This window comes from Ceratotherium simum, chromosome 14, assembly GCF_057802395.1.
Source record: "Ceratotherium simum simum isolate JZ-2026a chromosome 14, ASM5780239v1, whole genome shotgun sequence".
Taxonomy (NCBI): Eukaryota; Metazoa; Chordata; class Mammalia; order Perissodactyla; family Rhinocerotidae; genus Ceratotherium; species Ceratotherium simum.
Window position 1 is genome coordinate 64305661 of NC_141913.1, and position 19796 is coordinate 64325456.

At 50.9% G+C, this 19796-nt stretch overlaps 1 protein-coding gene across 4 annotated transcripts in view; it reads left to right on the top strand.

Annotated features, from left to right (window-relative positions):
* CTDP1 (CTD phosphatase 1) overlaps window positions 1-19796 on the top strand; it is an 80807-nt gene that overhangs the window by 14059 nt on the left and 46952 nt on the right. For all 4 annotated transcript variants that reach the window (XM_087439379.1, XM_087439380.1, XM_087439378.1 and 1 more), the window contains exons 5-10: window positions 3347-3497; window positions 6573-6663; window positions 8653-8819; window positions 9737-10747; window positions 12963-13104; window positions 14069-14272. In XM_087439379.1, coding sequence (XP_087295505.1) covers window positions 3347-3497; window positions 6573-6663; window positions 8653-8819; window positions 9737-10747; window positions 12963-13104; window positions 14069-14272 — 1766 coding nt within the window. The remainder of the gene's footprint in view (window positions 1-3346; window positions 3498-6572; window positions 6664-8652; window positions 8820-9736; window positions 10748-12962; window positions 13105-14068; window positions 14273-19796) is intronic.

Sequence of the window (19796 nt, forward strand, 5' to 3'; positions counted from 1 at the left end):
GGTGCTCTGGGGGTGTGGGGGGTCCTCCCTGCTGGTCCTCGTCAGGAGGCACTGCCAGCTCATGCTCACCTCCTCGTTCATGCGCGCCTCTTGTGTGCCAGGTCCACACATGGCCGTGTTAGTTAGCAGGGTTTAGAGTTCCGAGATCTGGAGTTTCTTGTTCCTGCCTCTCAAGGTGGAGTGGAGGGCAAAGGAGGAATGGTCTTGGTGGAGAAGATGAGCTGATTTTGGATGTTCTCCAGGAATATCTGGCATACTCAGGGGGAAGGGGGAGCAGGTGGGTACCTGGGTCTGTACTCGAGAGAGCTGGGCTGCAGAGAAAGGCTGGGCATCACCTTGCCTGGATTCTCCAGGGAGATACAGAGAGAAATGAAGGGGTCAAGGATGGAACCCTATTTAAGGACAGAAAACTTTCCCACGTTTCAACTCTGTCCTAAGTACAGAGCCCGAGAAGTTGAATTTCTGGACTCTTCAGAAGGCTTTGAATGCCTATTACAAATGGTTCTCCGAAGGGAAGGCTGGTGCCAGCTTATACTGTCATTAACTAGGGAGGCCTCACCAACACTGAGGTTATCATTTTTTAAGGTTCTTAGCTATTAGACCATTGATGTGTAGATTCACGTTAGATCTTGGGTTTTCAGTGTCTACAGATCTCACCAATTCCTGATTATGACTGAGCACAGTGGGAAGGTGTTCTCTGACGAAAGAGGACTGACGCCAGGCTGGGCAGTGCAGCCTGGGGCCAGCAGGGCACCTGCCCCAAACCCCATCAAGGGTGAGACCACTGGATGACAGTGTGATGGTAACAGGAGAGGTTTGATGGAAACAATTCAGTGACAGCCACGTGTCTTCAGAGTTTTGTTACAAACTTCATCTGAAAGAAGTTTGGTCAGTTTAGTTTGGCTTAGTCCATGAATCAGGCGATACAGATGTGCATGCAGATCCTCTGTGCAGTCCCTAATGCAGTAAAAATCACTTCTCTCGTAACTTGCGTCATTAGTGGTATGGAGAGAATTGAGTAGTTCTGTTGAGCGGTAAATTTTCTTCTTATGGCTAGAATTCATTCCTCGCCCACAAAACAGTTCACATTTTTTAGTTGTATTAGTCACTTTTTTATATATCATGGTGTCCTGTAGGGAATATTTGGTATTCTTTTGTGTAATGTAGGCTCGTAGTAAATACTTTCAGGTTGTTTCATTCATAACAACTACTCTGCTCATTCATTGTCTTAAAGAGTTCGAGGCCTTTATGCAATATATTTGACACGTATGTACCTGCATATATCACCATAGCTGTTTCTGGGTTTTATTGTGCCTTTGAAGTTGGGCATTTTTAGTTGGTTTATAAAACACTTTAAACAAGTTATAACATACCTGTTTCTCAGCTTGTGTGGTCTAGAGGGCGAAGGTGTCCTCGTGTCTGCATGGATGGTCCTCAGCTATTCCTGCTGGCTTTAGTGGGCCTCTGCCCAAACCCCGGCGGCCGGGCTCCTCTGCTGGACTCATTAATAGCGTAATTACAGGGCTCTGCTTGGTACAAGGAGGAGTGCCCACCCACACATCACAGCTCCTAAACCTGGACTCCTGCTGGCGGCATCTAGAAAGACATATTTAATTCTTAACTTTGAAGATCCAAACTTGTGTTTTTAAGGATGTTTATATTGCAACTTCTGGACTTTTTAACTGTTGACTAGGGTCAAATTGTTTATAAAATTTCACACTCCTGAATGTCTTAACAGGATGGTGTGACTGATTTAGAGCTGGTGAGAAATTCACTAGGCCTGGAGGGTTGTACCTTTCTTCTTCAGTTGTTGTTTAGAGTATTTTTACTAAGAAAATTAATGATACACAGGATGAAAAGGTTCAGAGTTTAACTTGCTAGGGAAAGTAAACTTCTTTACATATTAATCGTGTAAGCAGGTTGGTACAGGTGTACCTTGGGGATATTGGTTCCAGAGCACCACCGTCCAGCAGGAACTATGTAAAGCGAGTCACACGGAGTCTGGATTTCCCAGTGTGTGTGGAAGTTATGTTTATGCTAACCTACAGTCTGCTAAGTGTATAATAGCATTATATCTAAAAAACAACATACCTGCCTTAATTAAAAATACTTCATTGTTGGGCCGGCCCTGTGGCTTAGCGGTTAAGTGCGCGCGCTCCGCTGCTGGCGGCCCGGGTTCGGATCCCGGGTGCGCACCGACGCACCGCTTCTCCGGCCATGCTGAGGCTGTGTCCCACATACAGCAACTAGAAAGATGTGCAGCTATGACACACAACTATCTACTGGGGCTTTGGGGGAAAAAAATAAATAAAAATTATAAAAACAAAAATTAAAAAAAAAATACTTCATTGCTAAAAAATGCTAACCATCATCTGAGCCTTCAGCGAGTCGTAATCTTTTTCCTGGTGGAGGGTCTTGTAAAAACTGCAGTATCTGCGAAGCACAATGAAGTGAGGTCTGCTGTGTTACTAATTTCATCCATCTACTAAAGATGATCTAGGATACTGTTTCAGCTTTTCTCTTGTGGGTGTGAGTTAATAAAGCTGTCTTAAAGGAGTCCCTGAGTTAGACCAAGTTATGTGGGAATATTTGGTTTCCTTTCATCAGTAACTCAGGAAGACACTGTGGGTAGATTACTGGAGATCTGTTCTAAGCAATCTGCTGTGGCTCTGCTACTTGACAATACTAGTGTTTGAAGAAACAAAGACGTGCGTGACATCACTCAGATCCTGCTTTATCCGTTATCAGACAGATAGGAAGGGTGAGGATCTGCTGCATAGCCCCTAGTGAAGCCCATAGCAGCTGGGCGGTTACCTTCATTTCCTTAGAGAGCTAAGATACCATAGTTATCATCGGTAGTTATCATGGGTAATTACCATAGGTAGTTATTGTGTTATCATAGGTAGTCATACTGTGGTTGGTTGTCATAGGGAGTTACCATAGTTATAATAGAAGTTACCATAGTTATCATAGGTAGTTGCCATAGTTATCATGGGTAGTTGCCATGGTTGTCATAGGTAGTTGCCATAGGTTGTTACCATTGGTAGTTGCTGTGATTTCACAGGTAGTTACCATGGTTGTCATAGGTAATTACCATAGGTAGTTACCATAGGTAGTTGCCATGGCTGTCATTGGTAGTTACCATAGGTAGTTACCACAGCAGAGAAGGCTGCACTAACTCTCGTAGAGCGTGTGAAGGAAAGCATTTGTGCCACATGAGTTTAGCACACTAAATTGACTCCTTGTCCGTGACAGTAGAGCACGTATGTGCAGCTCTGGGGGACGGTGTGGAAATGCTGTCTCGGGAGCTCCTTTCTTCTGACTGGACACCACTCATTCTTTTCAGGGCATATTTCACTTCCAGCTGGGCCGGGGCGAGCCGATGCTGCACACCCGTTTGCGTCCCCACTGCAAGGAGTTCCTGGAGCAGATCGCAAAGTTGTACGAGCTGCACGTCTTCACTTTTGGTAGCCGACTGTATGCGCACACCATCGCAGGTGAGTGGCTCCAGTGCCGTTCAGTTACCCTAACTGAACTGAGCATTGTGTGGATCTGAAACGTGCATATTGTTGACAGTGGGTTTGGTTTATTTCTTATTTTCAGTGGTGTTTTCTTGAAGATGAAGGAAAAAATCAAGAAGCTCTCCCAAACTAAATTTCATTCTTACTTATAGCTGGCAGTTGGGGGTGGCAAGGCAAAGTTCAGTCCGTCTGGTAGACGAGAATGGCCCAGCCCCTCGTCTCCTGGGAGGGTGCCTCCCTACTCTGCCGGGACCCCACAGGCTGTTGCTGGACACACTCCAGCCCAGATGGGCAGGCTGCTGTCATTCTGGCCAGGTGTGCACTGCAGGCCGTTTTGGAAGTTGGCCAGGACCACAGATATGTGGAAAGGTGGAAACTTTCTATACAAGCGTACTTAAGATATTTTAGTAATTGGTTTGGAAATAGTTCTGGAGCAGTGTCATGCTTGTTTGCACTTGCACTTGAAGTGCAGACAGAATGGGTAGCTCTTATCTGCGAGTGGGCGATGTCTGATTCAGCTTGACTTGCTATCTTGGTAGAGACTCTAAGCTGCTCTGCTGGCCATGCTCGAGCAGCGCTTGTACACAGGAATCCCTGGGCCGCACGGCATTGCCCACCGGTGGCAGCTCTGGCTGAGGATGGAGTGTAGGGCTAGGCTTCACCCTGCCTGAGGACAGCCGGGCTCTGGCCTCTCTGACCCACTGGTGGATGTTGGCACCTGCGTTATAATGTGGTCACAGCTCCTTAGTATTAGATACTGTGTGGTTAAATTTAAGTACTTTCAAATTCAAATGTCTTTACAGATTGATCTTGGTCTTTTCTTGTTGACAGCGAAATGAATTTTGAATCCCCTTTTAACATTTAGTACTTTTTTAGGAGATTTTAATCATGAACACGTAAGCAATGTATTAAAGTTAATTCATCTTGTAACTAAAATTCAACATACCTGCCTTTAGTATATGGCTGCTGTGTGGCTGCCTGAGAGACATGATTTGAAGACCAGTGTAACTACTTTCTAGTGTTCTTGTACCAGTGAATAAGCAGCACCCCGTGTGAAGGCTGCACATTAAGTCCTTCAGGTGCAGACCTCTGGGGTAGCCGTGTGGCCAAATGAGGGCTTCTGCCTTCCCCTCTGGAAGCTTGGTGTCTCTCTAGGAATCGATTAGTAATGCAGGTAGAGAAATAGTGAAGATAATACCACCTGAGATAGAAGTGCCCAGGGAGGTGTCCCTGGAGGGTTAGGAAGACATCCCAAGTAGAGCATGTCTGCACTGCCCAGCAGACCTGGGGAGGAGCGCTCCCTCCTGCCTGCAGTCAGTGTGAGCCTTCTCCATTCAGGCTGTGCTTTGTACCTTAGAATTCCCACGTTCCAGCATGTCTAGACAGACAACACAGGGAAACTATAGGCTGGTATCCCTGTCAGGAGGGTGCAGAGACCCTCAGTAGAACAGCACCGTATTCAGCGGACCTGTGGCTGCTGTGTGGCTACCCCCCAGCACTGGCTGGGACGTCGAGACCGACAACATGTCACACCGGGGAGGACTTGGGAGGCAGTCATCACTCACAGGACGGATGCCCTGGGTGGCTCTGAGAGTGGTTGGGCCTTCAGAGGGCTGGGGGTGGGGATGGAGAAGTTCCCGTGCGTGCAGCAGGGGTTCACGGAGTTTGAGCTTGGCGTCTGCACGTGATCGTGGCGTTGGAAGGAGTCAGCAGATCATCTAGGTCCTGTGATTATTCACAGATCACAACCAGAGGCCCAGGCTTTCACTGATTCCTAACCGTGGTTTTGAAGAGGCATGGTTTCTGTAGCTTCCTCTTTCTATCAACTTTTAATTTTGGAAGTTACCATTTTCACAGAATTTGTGTGTTTAGTGTAATTGGGATAGAAATATTTTCATTCGGATAGAACTGTTAAGAGCTTTGGGTGTTTTTCATGTATTTTATTGTAGAGACACTAATAATTCTATTAATAAATTTTAGGTTTAGCTACTGAGTGGGTTCAGTGTTCATATAAAACTTACATTCTGTAAGAGCAAGCATTTTCTGTTCATGAAGTGCTCATGACTCAGTACCCCAAGGATTGAAGCATCTGGAGGTTACTGTATAGAGTGGTCCCCAGGGAGACCACGTGGACTCCAAGCGCAGTGCTCGTGACCAGGGAGACCACGTGGACTCCGAGTGCAGTGCTTATGGCACAGCGTGTGAGAGGACTTCGAGGTGCACAGACTTGTTTTAACCATGATGTGTGTATTGCAGCTGATAGTAGCAAACAATAAAACCTGTGTATCAGATTGGTGATTTCCGAGACAGACTGCGGCAGAGGGTGAGGCAGGGTGTGGATGGGCACAGGGAGTAGCTGACTGGACGCCAGTCTGAAGAACGTGGCGACTAAACACAGTGCATTGGGATGCACATCAGGTCAGGAAGGCGTGCTTCCATGTCTGTGTTTGGGCAGTGCTGATGGGATTTAACCTAAAAATGTCTTGGGAAAGCATGGATTAGAGTGTGAGTTTAAAAGTGCTGCTGAGATGTCCAGCTCACCCCTCTGCTTCACAAGAAACTGAAGGTACAGGGTGACTGCACATGGTGGCACAGCCAGAACTCAGCTCCCATCTCGGGTCTGCCTCCTCGTGTCCAGTCTCTGGGCTCCTTTTGGATCCCAGCTCCTTGGACACAGTGTGTGGGTGGAAACTGTGTGTTCACTTGTCTGTTGTGGGTGGAAACTGTGTGTAGGTGTCTATTGCCCCGCAGACTCTATTTCCTGGGGAGGTGACACTGAGGTTTGTTCATCCTGTATCTTCTGTTCTTAGCAAAATTCCAGGTAATGTTAAATCAGTAATTTTTAATGAGGATATGCCCTTAAACGCGTTAAAATAAGAGAAAAGGAACCGGAAGTGAGTGACAGTCTTACCTGAAAAGAGAAGCATATTTGATGCCGATATGTGATGCTCCGAGTCTCTGATGTACAGACACTGTGAGAGGCCTGACCGTGTGCACAGGGGGATGGCAGTGGATCTTAGACACGTGACCTTGTCTGTTTTCTTTTCAAAGGCTTTTTAGATCCTGAGAAGAAGCTTTTTTCTCATCGAATATTGTCAAGGGACGAGTGTATTGACCCGTTTTCTAAAACAGGCAACCTTAGGTATGTACCTGGCACGTTCACTGCTGAAGCTCACTCTTCATTCTCACTCTAAAGACTGGCATTTTGGGCCTCAGAGCATTAATCCTGTACTTAGTCTCCTGGTTTCTTAGGAAGCCCGCTGTCTTCTAACCAGACCCCTTCCTCCCTGCCTCTCCCTCAATGTCCAGGCTCTGGGGGACTCAGGCCAGAGCCCAGGAGGACAAGGGCATGGGGAGAGGGAGCTGAGGGCAGGGCCGGGGTTGGGGACGTAGGAAATGGAAGGTGACGATTGGAGAGCCAGTCTGGACAGAAGAGTACCCAGAGCTTCCCCCAGTGCAAGATGGGCTGTCTGGCAGAGTCGTGAGTTTGAGGAAGGTGTTTTTGGCATTAGTGTTGGCGTCTCAGGTTTATACTTCCTGGGGAGCTTGTATGTTAATCCTCATAGTGAGTCATGAAACCCTAAGTCATGGCGCCTTCTGCCCCACCCTGCCTGTTTCCACGTCCTTCTCATCACCGTGTGCCCCTTCCTGTCCTCTGCTTTTAGGAGGGGGCTCTCCCACCGCTGATCAAAAGGCTGTTTTACATTCTCGGAAATTTCTGGCTTGCTCTGTACAAGGGATTTCCCCATTTCTACCCAGAAGGGTAGGTCTGCCCGTTATGATACTATATCAGACGTGACTTGTTTTCATGGATGTTGATTCCTGACGACACTTGGACAATAACAGCTGTAGTCTCGGTGGCCTTTTGGCTGGTGTTGGCCACTCTCAGCTAACAGATTTAGGGTGTCCACGCAGACTAAGACCTATTCAAGTCCATATGAACTAAGAAGAGTGTCTGCAAGGACTTGTTTCAGAAAACGACCTCGTGTTTGCTAGTTAGCGTTGGAGTGAGCAGACTGACGATGACAAAGGAAAATGAGAGACGGTGTCAGTGATTTATAATGGGGACAGGCTACCCAAAAGTGAGACTGTCAGAGCAGAATGGGCCTCCTCCCCAATAGACACAGTGGCGGGTGCTGGGCTTGGTGGATATAGGCAGTCAGGTCTGCTTTCTCAGTCTGGATGTGGTGTGGTTTTTCTCTCTCTCATCTGGAATTAAATGTGCCAAAAGCACTAAATCTGTAAGTTATTTTAGCTACCTATGTTTCGCCTATGGCAAACACACTCATAGAAAATCATGTTAATTTTGGACACACGAACATTTTTTTCTGGGTAGTTGTGGCCTTTATTAGCAGCTGGAGAACCTAAACATGCAGGCATTTCTCATGGGTTTATTTCCTGATCCTTAAAGACAGGCGAGAAGCCTTTGTCACTCTCAGTTTTGAATGCTACGAGCCGACATCTCTGAATCTGAGTTGTGGACAGAAATTGAATTTCACAAGACACTTGAGGGTGGCAGCGCATGCCTGCGTCCATTAGATTGCGTTTTTAGACCTTGTTAACATTTCTGCTTACCCCGTACATCCTAATAGCTTTTGGGAATAGAGCAGTCACTTTTTTGGACTTGAAAAGATGTCACGTAGGCACACTGCAGGAGACGGTGGTTTATTTCAAACTGCTGAGATTTGAGTAAGGTCACAACCTCCTGCCTGTAACTGAAAGCCCTCACCTTCGGGAGCAGCCTGTGTTTGTAAATAAAGTTGCATTGGGACGTGGCCACGCCCACTTGATTAATACTGGCCATGCCACGCTGCTGGGAGTGGGGCCTTGCTGGGACCGGGGCGGGCCCCCCAGAGAGTAAACTCTTTATTTTCTGGCATTTAAGGAGAGCGTGCTGACTGCTGCTTCAGGAATATCACAGACAGTGGAGAAGAGTTTGACTATTTTAATGTTCCTTTCTCTGGAAACTTTGAGAGTTTAAATGTGAGCTAAAGAAAAGCCCTTCAGAGTAGTTTGCATCTGTTTCTGATTAATTTGCTATTTACTGGTTACATATAAAAAATCATGACTTTTAATTGATGATGATTTTTTGTAAATGGTATTAGTAGTTCTGATACATTTTTACTTCCAGAAATCTCTTTCCTTGTGGAGACTCAATGGTTTGCATTATTGATGACCGAGAAGATGTCTGGAAATTTGCCCCCAATCTGATCACCGTGAAGAAGTATGTGTACTTCCAGGGCATAGGAGACATCAATGCTCCATCTGGGTGCCGGGAGTCTCAGGCGAGAAAGAAAGGTGGGTGACCTTCTTCTAGTTGTCAGAGAAGTATTAGCCTTTGCTTCACTGTTCACTCCTCTATTTCTTATCTCTCTTGTGGCTGCTGTAAATTCAAGATTCATTTTATTTATTTATATTTCAGTAGTTACAGGGGTTGTTGGGTTTATTTATGTTGTACTGAAAAGCATGATATTGTTTGGTTTCAGTTTGGATTTTTCTTTTTAAGTAGTACTAAGCTAAACATTTTTCCAGTTGAGTAAAGATTAAAGAATACTGCTTAATTTAATAATCTGAGTACTACCTTTCATCCCAGTTTTCCTTAAAAGTCAAGCACGACGCTGGGAATTTGGCCGTAGGGTTCTTTGGAGGGAGCAGACGGGTGTAGTGGCTCCGGCATGTGGGTGGCAGACACCGTGGCCTGGAGCCTCTGGAACCACATGGTCTAACCTTTCAGGGAGCGCAAAGCCAAAGTTTGTCTGAAGAAAATTTAAAGTTTTGGTTTAGTGTTTCTGATGCTCTTTAGTTTTTAAATAAAATATTTTGAGGTGTATACTTATTGCTACAGTCACTGATGTAGAACTTAGCGGTCTGGGCCGGGGAAGTGGGACCTGTCACCTCTGCAGAGGACGAGGCTCAATGGCCTGGCTGGAGCAGGGCAGGGCGGGCTGCTGCCCACAGGCCCGGTCTGACCCCAGCCTGTGAACTGAGAGTGCTGTGTACATTTTTAAATCGTTGTAGAAACCAAAGGTGAGTGACCATAAGTGGCCCGCAAACCTAAAGTACTTGCTCTCTGGCCCTTGCCAGCCAGAGTCTGCCCACCCCAGGTCTAGAGTGTGGTTGAAGCTGGTCATGGGGGCATGCTGCGTTCGCTGTCACCAGTAGTTTCATGTTTAACAGAAAATGACAGTGGCCTCTTCTTTTGTACACATGTGTAGTGAGTCATTCTTCTAAAGGTGCCGATGCCACAGAGCAAGCTCCATCTGTCAAGGACCCCGAAGAAGGAAGGCAGGTTCCTGGGGTCGAGCAGAGTAACGGGCTTGGGAAGCCCTCAAGGGAGCTCAATGGGGGCACTCCTCCACAGGGGGACTGGCCCTTGCCTTGTCAGGAGGAGGAGAGGGGCACACGGCCTGCCACCCATGCCCCCTTGGCTGATGGTAGGGGGCCCCCAGCGTGTGCTCCTCAGCATGGTCGGACATTGCCAGAAAAGCGGCCTGCTCAGGGCACGGCGGGTGCTGACCTGGACTTTGACTTATCCAGTGACAGCGAGAGCAGCAGCGAGTCAGACGGTCAGTCTTCCTCTCCTGCCTCTGATGGCGAAAGTGGGGAGAAGAGGGGCCGGAAAAAGCCTAAGGCCGTGCGAGATGCTGGGAAAGTCGTGCCGCAGGGTGGCGTCCCGGGCTCAGGAGGGGAGAAGCCTGCAGGAGCAAATCACTGTGGGGAGTCTGTGCCCGCTGTCCATGCGGACGTGCAGGAGGAGAGCGAGCGGGACGGCCTCTGCGGGCTTGGGGGCGGCTGTGCTGACAGGAAGGAGGCTGAGACGGAGTCCCAGAACAGCGAGCAGTCGGGCATCACGGTGGGCGAGTCACTGGACCAGAGCATGGAGGAGGAGGAGGAGGAGGAGGAGGACGCCGACGACGACGACCACCTGGTCTACCTGGAGGAGATCCTCGCCCGCGTGCACTCCGACTACTACGCCAAGTACGACCGCTTCCTCAGCGGGGAGATCCAGGAGGCCCCCGACATCCGGAAGATCGTCCCGGAGCTCAAGAGCAAGGTGTTGGCAGACGTCGCCATAATATTTAGTGGGCTGCACCCAACAAACTTCCCAATAGAGAAGACCCGGGAGCATTACCACGCCACGGCCCTTGGAGCAAAGATCCTCACTCAGCTGGTGCTGGACCCCGACGACCCCAACAGAGCCACCCACCTGATCGCGGCACGGGCGGGTAAGTCTCTGGCACCTTCCTGCCACCCTCCCTGCTCCCTCAGTCCTGCCTGTGGGTATAAAGATGACCTGCGGGCCTCCTGGTACAGAGCAGCGTGGCTGCTGATTTCATGTAGAATTTTCAGAAGCATTTTCCAGAATCATTGCCTTTTAAGAGTTTATTGATAATTACGTTGTGGTCAGATTCTGATTTGACTGCTTTTGTGTGTGCCATATGGGCATTGTGTGCGCAAGTGTGTTCTCCTCGTATGTGTGCATTGCATGATGTCAATACGGCATCTTGAGTTACTCGGACAGCCACCGCTGTGTGCCATGTATGAAGTCAGGATCTTCTACCATGAGTAAGAGCCTGCGTGGGTAGGGAATGCACTGTCGTGAGTTTATAATGGAGTGACTATGGGCCAGTTACATAGTTGTCAGGACACTTAGTGGGGGAAAGATCGAGTTAGAAAATGGAATGCAAAGATTTCAGCTGGAACCACGTACAACGGAATTGAAGTTGGAAAAGTGAGGATGGGCCTGTTTTCTCATTACAGAAAAGTTCATCTCGGACACTCAGACTCGAGTGATTGCAGCCAAGTGAAGCAGCCCCTTGGTGACGGGCAAATCGTGAAGGAAGGCTTATGCCTGGTTGCTTGAAAAAACAACCTAATTACTTTTTTAAAATGCTCTAATATTTCCCAACAAAGACTGCTCCAGCCCCTGCTCATCCTTCCATGGCTTCCCCTCCTGAGCCAGGGCTCCCACATACCTGCCCCCACAGGGTGCAGGGCAGTGTCATCAGGGTGGGCTCCGAGACGGCTTGTGACATGCATGCGCTCAGAAAAGCATTTGCATGAAGGGGTAACGGAAGGTTCTGTCTGTGTGGAATAGTGCAAGATCCTCACTGGGGTCGGGGGCAGGCTGGTCAACCCTAAAGCAGCCCTCGTGTGCAGCAAGCTAGCTCTCCTGAGTAGTGGGGGACTGAGGAAAGAAGGCTCTGGGGTCAGTGAGCGTCCACCTGCTCTAGGACCGCTGCCCGGGTGCCTGCCCCGTAGTCTTCCCCTCAGATCCTGAAGCACTGCTCATTCGCCCCTAGACACGTGTTTGATGACAGTGACAACAGCTGGCCTGGCCTCTCTGCTCTCGTGGTCATGACGCAGCATGATCCTTTCTAAGCTCATGGTGGGCAGGACGGTGTCCTTGTCTGACACTGAAGGAGACTTTCCAGACACAGCCGCCTGCGTGTCAGGCACTGTGCCCAAGCCTCTGTTCCCATCCCACTTGGGCTGCTTGCATACCCGATGTGCCCGTGGGTCTGCCCTGCCTGGATTCCATCCCTGGCACTTGTCACTGGCCGGGAGACAGCGGGCTCTGCAGGTCCGGTAACAGTGTGATCCTGGCAGAGGGGAGCTGGGGTGGGGACTTTGAACATCTAGCAGAGGAGCTCAGACTCAGTGCAGCAAGAAAACGGCATTGTGGCGACTTTCTGAGCAGGTGGAAGTGGTAGCAGGAGCTTTCGAGAATGCCGACCACGTAGTCTTGGAGAGGAGGGAGAAAAGAGGGCTCTCAGGCAGTTGGCGACAAGGGCGAGGAGGAGGCAAGGGTACAGCTCAGGTTTTTGTTGCTTTGCGCCAGGACGTGTGTGGATGCGCTGGGAAAATGTCCTGCAGAAACAGACGGGCACCACAGCTCACCTGTCAGAGTGTACCTGTGGCCAGAGCGCTTAGCTTTGGGGCCCAGGTTTTCTCTGTCGTCCGCATCCCTCCCCTCCCTGCTTGCTGGCTAGTGCGTCTGGTGGGCGTCACCCTGCATCCAGTGAGAACGTAGCATCCCCCCATGCTTTGTGGGACATCCCAGGAGATGGGAGCTCGGGGCTTCAGGGGAGGAGTCTGGAGGCAGCCGAAGGCAGGCGGGTGGGAGCTGATGAGCAGTAAAGCCGGAGTTGAGGCTCTGGAGTAGACTCCGAGATACAGAAATTGTGCCGGTGGGGGTCAGTGCCCGTCCTGAGTGATTACACACTGCGCCCCTATGCACCTACCTCCCTGTCCTGCCCTGAGGCCGCCCCTACGCACCTGCCTCCCTGCCCTGCCGTGAGGCCGCCCCTCCTGAGCCCCAGGTAGCCTCCTCCGCCCCGTCTGTCTCCCGGTCCGTCTCTCGCCCTCCCTTACTGACAGGGCCCCGCGTGTAGGGTCCCCCCAAGAGCAGCGGAACTGAAAGCAGTTGTTTGATCGCAGGCACGGAGAAGGTGCGCCAGGCCCAGGAGTGCGGGCAGCTGCACGTGGTCAACCCCGACTGGCTGTGGAGCTGCCTGGAGCGGTGGGACAAGGTGGAGGAGCAGCTCTTCCCACTCCGGGACGACTGCAGCAGAGCGCAGAGGTGAGTGCCACGCCTGTGGTGGTGCCGCGGGGAGTCCGTGCTCTCGGGCCTGAGCAGGCCTGTCTCTCCCCGGGGAGCTGACCTGGACCACCAGCCTCCTTCCTGCTCATAGCTCTGCGCAGGTTCTCTTGTGTGATCACCGTGCCCGCCCCAGGCCAACATTGTCCCCATGTGCAGGCAAGAAGAGGGAGGCTCGGAGGGTCCAGGTCCATGCCAGTCCCCACAGGCTCGCTGCCTCCCTCTCCAGAAACCCCTCCCATGTCCCCCTTGCCACTCTCCCACTGGTTGTCTCCCACAAGCACGGGTTGTCTTTGAAAGTGCCTGTGTGATGTCACCTCCTAGGGAAGAAATACCATTGCTTTTTCTTTTGGCAGTGCAGCTGGCTTTTAGCAGTGAATCAGTTTGCACGTTTCTCTCGGCTGGGAGGTGGTTACGTAAACTGCATGAAGGTTTTACAGAGGCTGACAGCGCACAAGGGAAACGATGCCGGGAGAGGGGTGGGTGGAGAGCAGGGCCCGGTGGCACGTCCTCTGGTGAATACTCGGAGGTGGGGTGTGGGGAAAGAGGTCCCGTCTGCTGTGCATTTGTGGGGAGGGAGAGGCCCGTGTGTTGGGGAGAGTGGTGAGCAGTGAGAGTGCCTGTGTTTGTTGAGAAAGGCTTGCAAAATGCTTCCTTTTCTTTGTCAAAGTATGAATATTGTCTTCAGAGGTAATGTCCTGGACTAGACATCAGAGAAACAACAGATGCAGACTCTACGCTGAGGTTCTGGGCAGCCGCACTTGCGGTTCTCCACAGCACCTTGGGTCGCTTTTGTGCGTGGGGTTGGGCCCTAGAATTTAAGAAAAATCACGTCTTTGCACAGGCTCTTGTCTCAGACTTGGAAAGATCTCAGTTCATGGGCCTGGGTGGTGGTTGCTGGGCTTTAGTTCCCGCACTTTCTCATGGCCTTGTTCTCTTCCTGCAGGGAGGAAGGCCCGGCAGCCTTTCCCGACAGGCAGGGTGCACTTCCAACCGCCTTGTTCCATCCGACGCCTGTCCATCCCAGAGCCCAGGCCGGCCCTGAAGTTCGGATCTACGACGCCAAAACGGGCAAGCTCATTCGGAAGGGCGCTGTGGGCCCCGGGCCCCCCAGCTCCCTGCCAGTCCACGTGGAGCACTCCTCCTTCAGGTACATCCACCGTGCTAGCAGGGCCTCCCTCTGAGGTTTAGGTTGCCGTCCTAGCCCCACCAGCTGAGGGAGCAAGGTGCTGCTAGGTGTGCTTGTGAAGTTAGGGGTTGCTTCTGCCCTGAGTTGGAGTTGCACTGCCTGGCTGAGGGCTCTGACTTCCAGCTCATGGAGACTCCTCACCCACTTACACACCGGCCCTTTCTGCTTGTTCTCCTGTCTTGGGTCCCTAAACTGGGTCAGACAGATCCGTGGTTCAGCCTGTAAAAGTCCTGCACCTGTGCCTGGCAGTGCACACGCTCACGTGCTGACTCAGTGCCGTCCTCCACAAGCTGTTTCATTTGCAGACCAGACACGTGCGGTAAAGTCAGCCCGTCTCCTCCCAGTGGAGCCAGGGCCTGGGAGGGGCTGGATCTGACCCCTTCCTGCCTGGGTCCTCCAGGTCCATCCCTTCTGCAGGCCAGTCAGCAGTTGTGTGGGAGGAGGGACGAGCTTGGGGCCTATGCCCAGAGCCGGCTGCAGCTCTGGCAGACCCAGCCTTTCCAGCTGTCTTATCCCACTTCCACACTGAGGTGGGCCTGAGGCGGGGCTGGCGGTGGCAGTTTGTAAGTAGGAATGTAAAGGAGAGAGACCTAATTTTAGGTTTAGGACTGATGCTGCCCTCATCGAGGCGCTGCCTGAGCGAGCCAGTCTCTGCACATCCTCCATACGCGCACCTTCCCTTCCTTTGTCTGGACTGGGCATCACCTTCCGCCTGAAGCTGAGGACCATGCAGACCACTTTGTAAATAATATTAGGGCATTCTTTGAGAGTTAAATGAGGGATCTGAAGTTTTATTTCATATTGTTTTTTGAAAAATGGCCATGGCTTTGAAATTTCTGTGATAAGCTTATGGTCCTGCATCCATGTCCCCTTCTCCTTTCTGGAAAGCACTGAGGCCTTCCCCAAGGAGCCGCCCTTCGCCATTAGCAGCCCATCCAAGGCAGTGGCCTCCCTTCTGCCCCAGCTCCCAGTGGGCCTGTGCTACATGCCATGGCTCCACCGGCGAGCTCTTCAGGGATGGGCAGTGACCAACCAGAATCCCTGCCCTCTAATCTTCCTCTGGCCACAGCCACAATTCAGAGCCCGACACGAGCCAGGGTTGGCTCAAAAGGACGTGGATGAGCCCCAGGGTCGGCCTCAGGATGGAGCTGCCCCCATGGGCGAGGTGGGGTCTCCATTGACCCTGGACTGGATTCCACATGCAAGCCAATGGGTGCCCTGGGTTCAGCCGGTTTGAATTGGGCTTTTGATTGGTTGGTGGTGGTTTTGTTATTTGTAACTGAAAGCATCATCACCAGTTACACTTCCATTTTCTTCCAATAACGTAATCCTTAATTATTTAAGTCGTTAGATTATGATCTCTATGTACTGCTGGTTATGTTCCTGTGGAGTCACTTCCCAAAAGTGGTATTACTGTATCTTGAACTTGACTAAATGGTGTCAGTTACTTTGTCACAAATTTGTTGGGATTCACGGTCCTGCCAGTAGGGCGCAACCCCCTCCTCCCTGTCAGTGCTGGGGGCACAGCGCATGGTGTGCCCGTCCGTCCATTTCCAGGGTGGTGGGTCAAGAAGCACGATCTCGCTCTGACCGTCGTCGCTGGCTGCCCGAGGGTGACCTCTCACACCCTCGTATCACGTGTGCTGACAAGCCATTCGGATTTCACGTCAGCGGATTTCCCTTTACAGCCTGAATGCCCCCTTCTCCTTACGGGGTTTTGTCGTCTTTTTCTTTGTCCCCTGTGGGAGATGTTTATTTAAGTTAGAGAGATGTTCTGAGGAAGAGGTTGCCCAGCAGGCGTAGGAGAGGACGGCATGCGTTGCAGTGTTTCAGCAGTTCCTGCCCAGCCATACTAGACTCCGCGCCGTTGAGGACAAGGGACCCCGGGTGTTGTTCGCTATGGTCAACGCTTCTAGTGCTTCGTGTTCTCTGTGGGAGCTTTCTTGCGTGGTTTCTCACAGTGGGTTCATTGTGCATTCCACCCTCTTTAAGATTCTTTGGTGAGGTGATGCTGCTTCAGGTAGGTGTCGTTTAGGACACAAGGACAGGTGGACATTTGGGCATTTCCTGTGGCCGGAGAGCAGCCTGACTGAGAGTTCACCTCCCTAGTTGTGGAGGACGTGCAGTCGGAACAGAAATCCCCCTTGTGTTTGAGAATAATTCATTCGCAGTGTGCTGCAAAAAACTGGAGTGTTAGATTGTAGCTCTATATTTTACTGTCCCAAAAAATTTCAGAGGTAGGTTTCTTTAAATCTAATCCTGTCGTTCCCTTTCTCAGACTCTTAGTGTGCATAGACTTTCAGTTGTTCAGGGTGGGCTCTGCATTTGTTGACATGTAGTGTATATGTCGTGTCTGTTCATTTTTGTTGCTTAAAATAGTGAGATCATCCTCATTTCCGAGGTTCCTCCATTTAAAAGTAAATCCTGAGGGTGTGCAGAGTGCACCTCGAGAGGAACCAGTCCCAGGCAGGATGCGGGGGGCCACCTGCGGGCCTTCAGGGAGGGGGCCGTAGCCATCCTGACCTTTCAGGTTCTGAGATGTGAGGTGTTGTGCCAGACCGGATGGCAGTGCCAGGGCCTGCCTTCCCGCACACAGCACCACGGGCGCAGATCTTACTGGCTTTGGCTCCTGTCTATGGAGACAGCAGGTAGAGGAAACCACTCCCTGTGGGGTCCACTCATGAGTTGAATAGGGCTGGGTCTCGAGGACAGGGTCGGGTTGCAAGATTTTAAACAGAGAGTTAGACCGCGGCACCGGCTCAAAGCGAGGCTGACACCACGGCCCCAGAGCCGCTGTGTGTGCATGTGCTTCCTGTGGACCACAGAGCTGTCAGGGAGGCAGGAGGGGTCTGTGAGTAGTGGCAGGGACTGCTGCCTTCTCTGGGGCCAGGACAGCATTAGGAGAGGCTCACCTCGACTCAGCACCTGGGCTGTGTTCCAGGTGGAGGGAGGTATGAGTGGAGGCTCACAGGAGAGGAGCCCTCGGCCTCTGTCGTCAGGGCAGTGTGGGTTAACGCAGTCTGCCGTTTCCCACGTGTTCAACAGCAGAATATTCAGAAGTGGTGATTCCCGTGCTGACCGTTCATTCATGGCACCAAGTGCCCTTCTGCTCTGCTCAAGGAGGGCGGATGGTACAGTGCACGGGGCTGAGAGCCCGAAATCCTCCTGACCCGGGGTCTCACTCTGGGACTCTGCCCCTCAAGTGAGTGCTCTGCCCTGATGTGACCTGTCCATGCGTGGAGGACTTGCACTTCCGCGTGAGGGCACCGCTGCTATTGGACTAATCCTCCTGCTGCACATAGCCATCAGGGCTGTGGTCAAAATGCAGAAGACAGCTATGTGAGGGTGTTAGCGAGCATGCGACACCGCGGGACTTGAGCTGCAGCCTGGAGGAGGCGGGCAGAGCACCACACTCCCCACCTTTCCCTTAGGGTGTCTTCCCAGCGTGTCTTGTGTGTTGGCCTGGGAGAGGGAGCCAAGTGGAAGGCCATGTCTCTCTGAGCTCCCGAGACAGGCTGGGGTCTGAAGCTGTGAGCGCAGCTGGGAAGTGGGGAGAACCCCAGGAGAAGGAGCCCAGGGCCACAGGCGCCCTCGAGTTCTCAGGCTGCACGGGATCCCCAGAGGCTGAGAGCCTTTAAAGTAATTGTGATCATTGGTGGATAAGGTAGAAGGACGGACAGGTGAAGTAGGTGGGAAGGTAGAGAATTTCAATGGAGAATTGCAATCTATAAAAAATAACCATGTGAACATTTTAGAAGTGAAAAATATAAAATCTGGAGTTAACTGGAAGATAGTCAATAGAAAATGTGCAAACTGGAAGCAAACAGAGTGGACACAGATGCGAGGGCTGGTGTGGAGGGCCACGAGGCACCTGCATGCGTGGTCCCTAGAAGAGGAGGGTGGGCGGCTGGCCAGGGTGAAGCCTGGCTCTAGAAACCCAAAACCCAAAACAAATCTGTACATTCTGTAACTCAGTGAACCACAGCTGGATGGTGGAGAAAATCAGAGTCCAGCTCTTTAAAGCCAAAGATGAGCAGGGCCGGCCCAGTGGTGTAGCAGTTAAGTTCGCGCGCTCCGCTTCGGCGGCCTGGGGTTTGCAGGTTCGGATCCCAGGTGCAGACCTGCACACTGCTTATCAGAGCATGCTGTGTCGGTGTCCCATATAAAGTAGAGGAAGATGGGCACAGACATTAGCCCAGGGCCAGTCTTTCTGAGCAAAAAGAGGATTGGCAACAAATGTTAGCTCAGGGTTAATCTTCCTCACCAAAAAAAAAAAAAAAAAAAAAAAAAAAAACAACCAGAGAGGAGAAAATCTATTCTGTATGTGTGTGCCCGTATGTGATAGGATGTTACATGCTATTAATTACCAATGTTAACACTGACGTTAATGATGTATTAACATACTATTAAATCACAATACAATTATGCTATATTATATAATATATATTTATCTAATAGATCAATTTTTACCTATTAAATCTTTATTTCTACATAGCAAAAAAGTTTAAAGCAAGTTATTTTTTTAATTGCCACAAGTGAATATAACATTACATAAGAAAGTAAGGAAAAGTAGGTGTTCAGTACTCCTGGGGCTGTGGAGAGGAAAGTACTAACGTGAAGCAGTAGTGAATGCTGTGAGGCCATATGGAATGCTGAGTTGTCTGGGTGCTGTGCATACACTGGAGGAATTGGGAGGAGAGGGGGTCGTTGGTGGGATCCAGTTCTCCTTGGGTGGGGACGTGAGCCGAGCCTGAAAGGTTGAGAAGAGCGAGACAGGGAAGAGCGTCCCATCAGGCCTGCAGGCGGCGCTTCCACTTGAGAGCAGAATCTGTCCGTGCGCCCCCAGCCTCGCGGGGTGCAGGCGGACTCGCTGGGACAGCCGCTTCCTGAGGATGGTGGCCTGCATGCCCGAGCACAGAGCAAGCTACCAGCAGCCTCAGGACGATGCAGAAGGGACAGGAGGGTGCAGAAGGCACGGTGCAGGACAGGGAGACGGGGACAAGGTACTGAGCGAGGCCGAAGCTGGGTGTGTGGCTTGATGTCGTGGTGGTGTTTATGCAGTGGGCCCGCACTTTTCTCCAGTATTGTGGGCTGCTGGTGCTGGGAGACGCCTTTGGGACTTGAAAGAGTTAGTTGATTTATAAGCAGAAGAAAATTTGGCTCCGTTAGTGGTGTCCTGGGAGGAGCCTCTGTGACATTAACACACCAGGTAATAAATTTGCGAAATGCCTGGTGTGCGTGTGGGGATGCTGCTAAGCACCCTCTGAATTTTAACTCCAGGAGGCTTCCAACAAGGGGAAATACCACATGTTCTGTTTATTCATAGCACACGAGATGCTGGAATAAAATACTACAGTTAACAGAAAGATGGGAGTTTGTGACTTTGTATTTTGAGCCCCTTCCAAGTGTCTGGCTCTGTGCTTTGCACTGGGATATGGGATATGGGATCCTGCCCTTTGCAGGCTTATGGTTCAGGGAGAGAAGA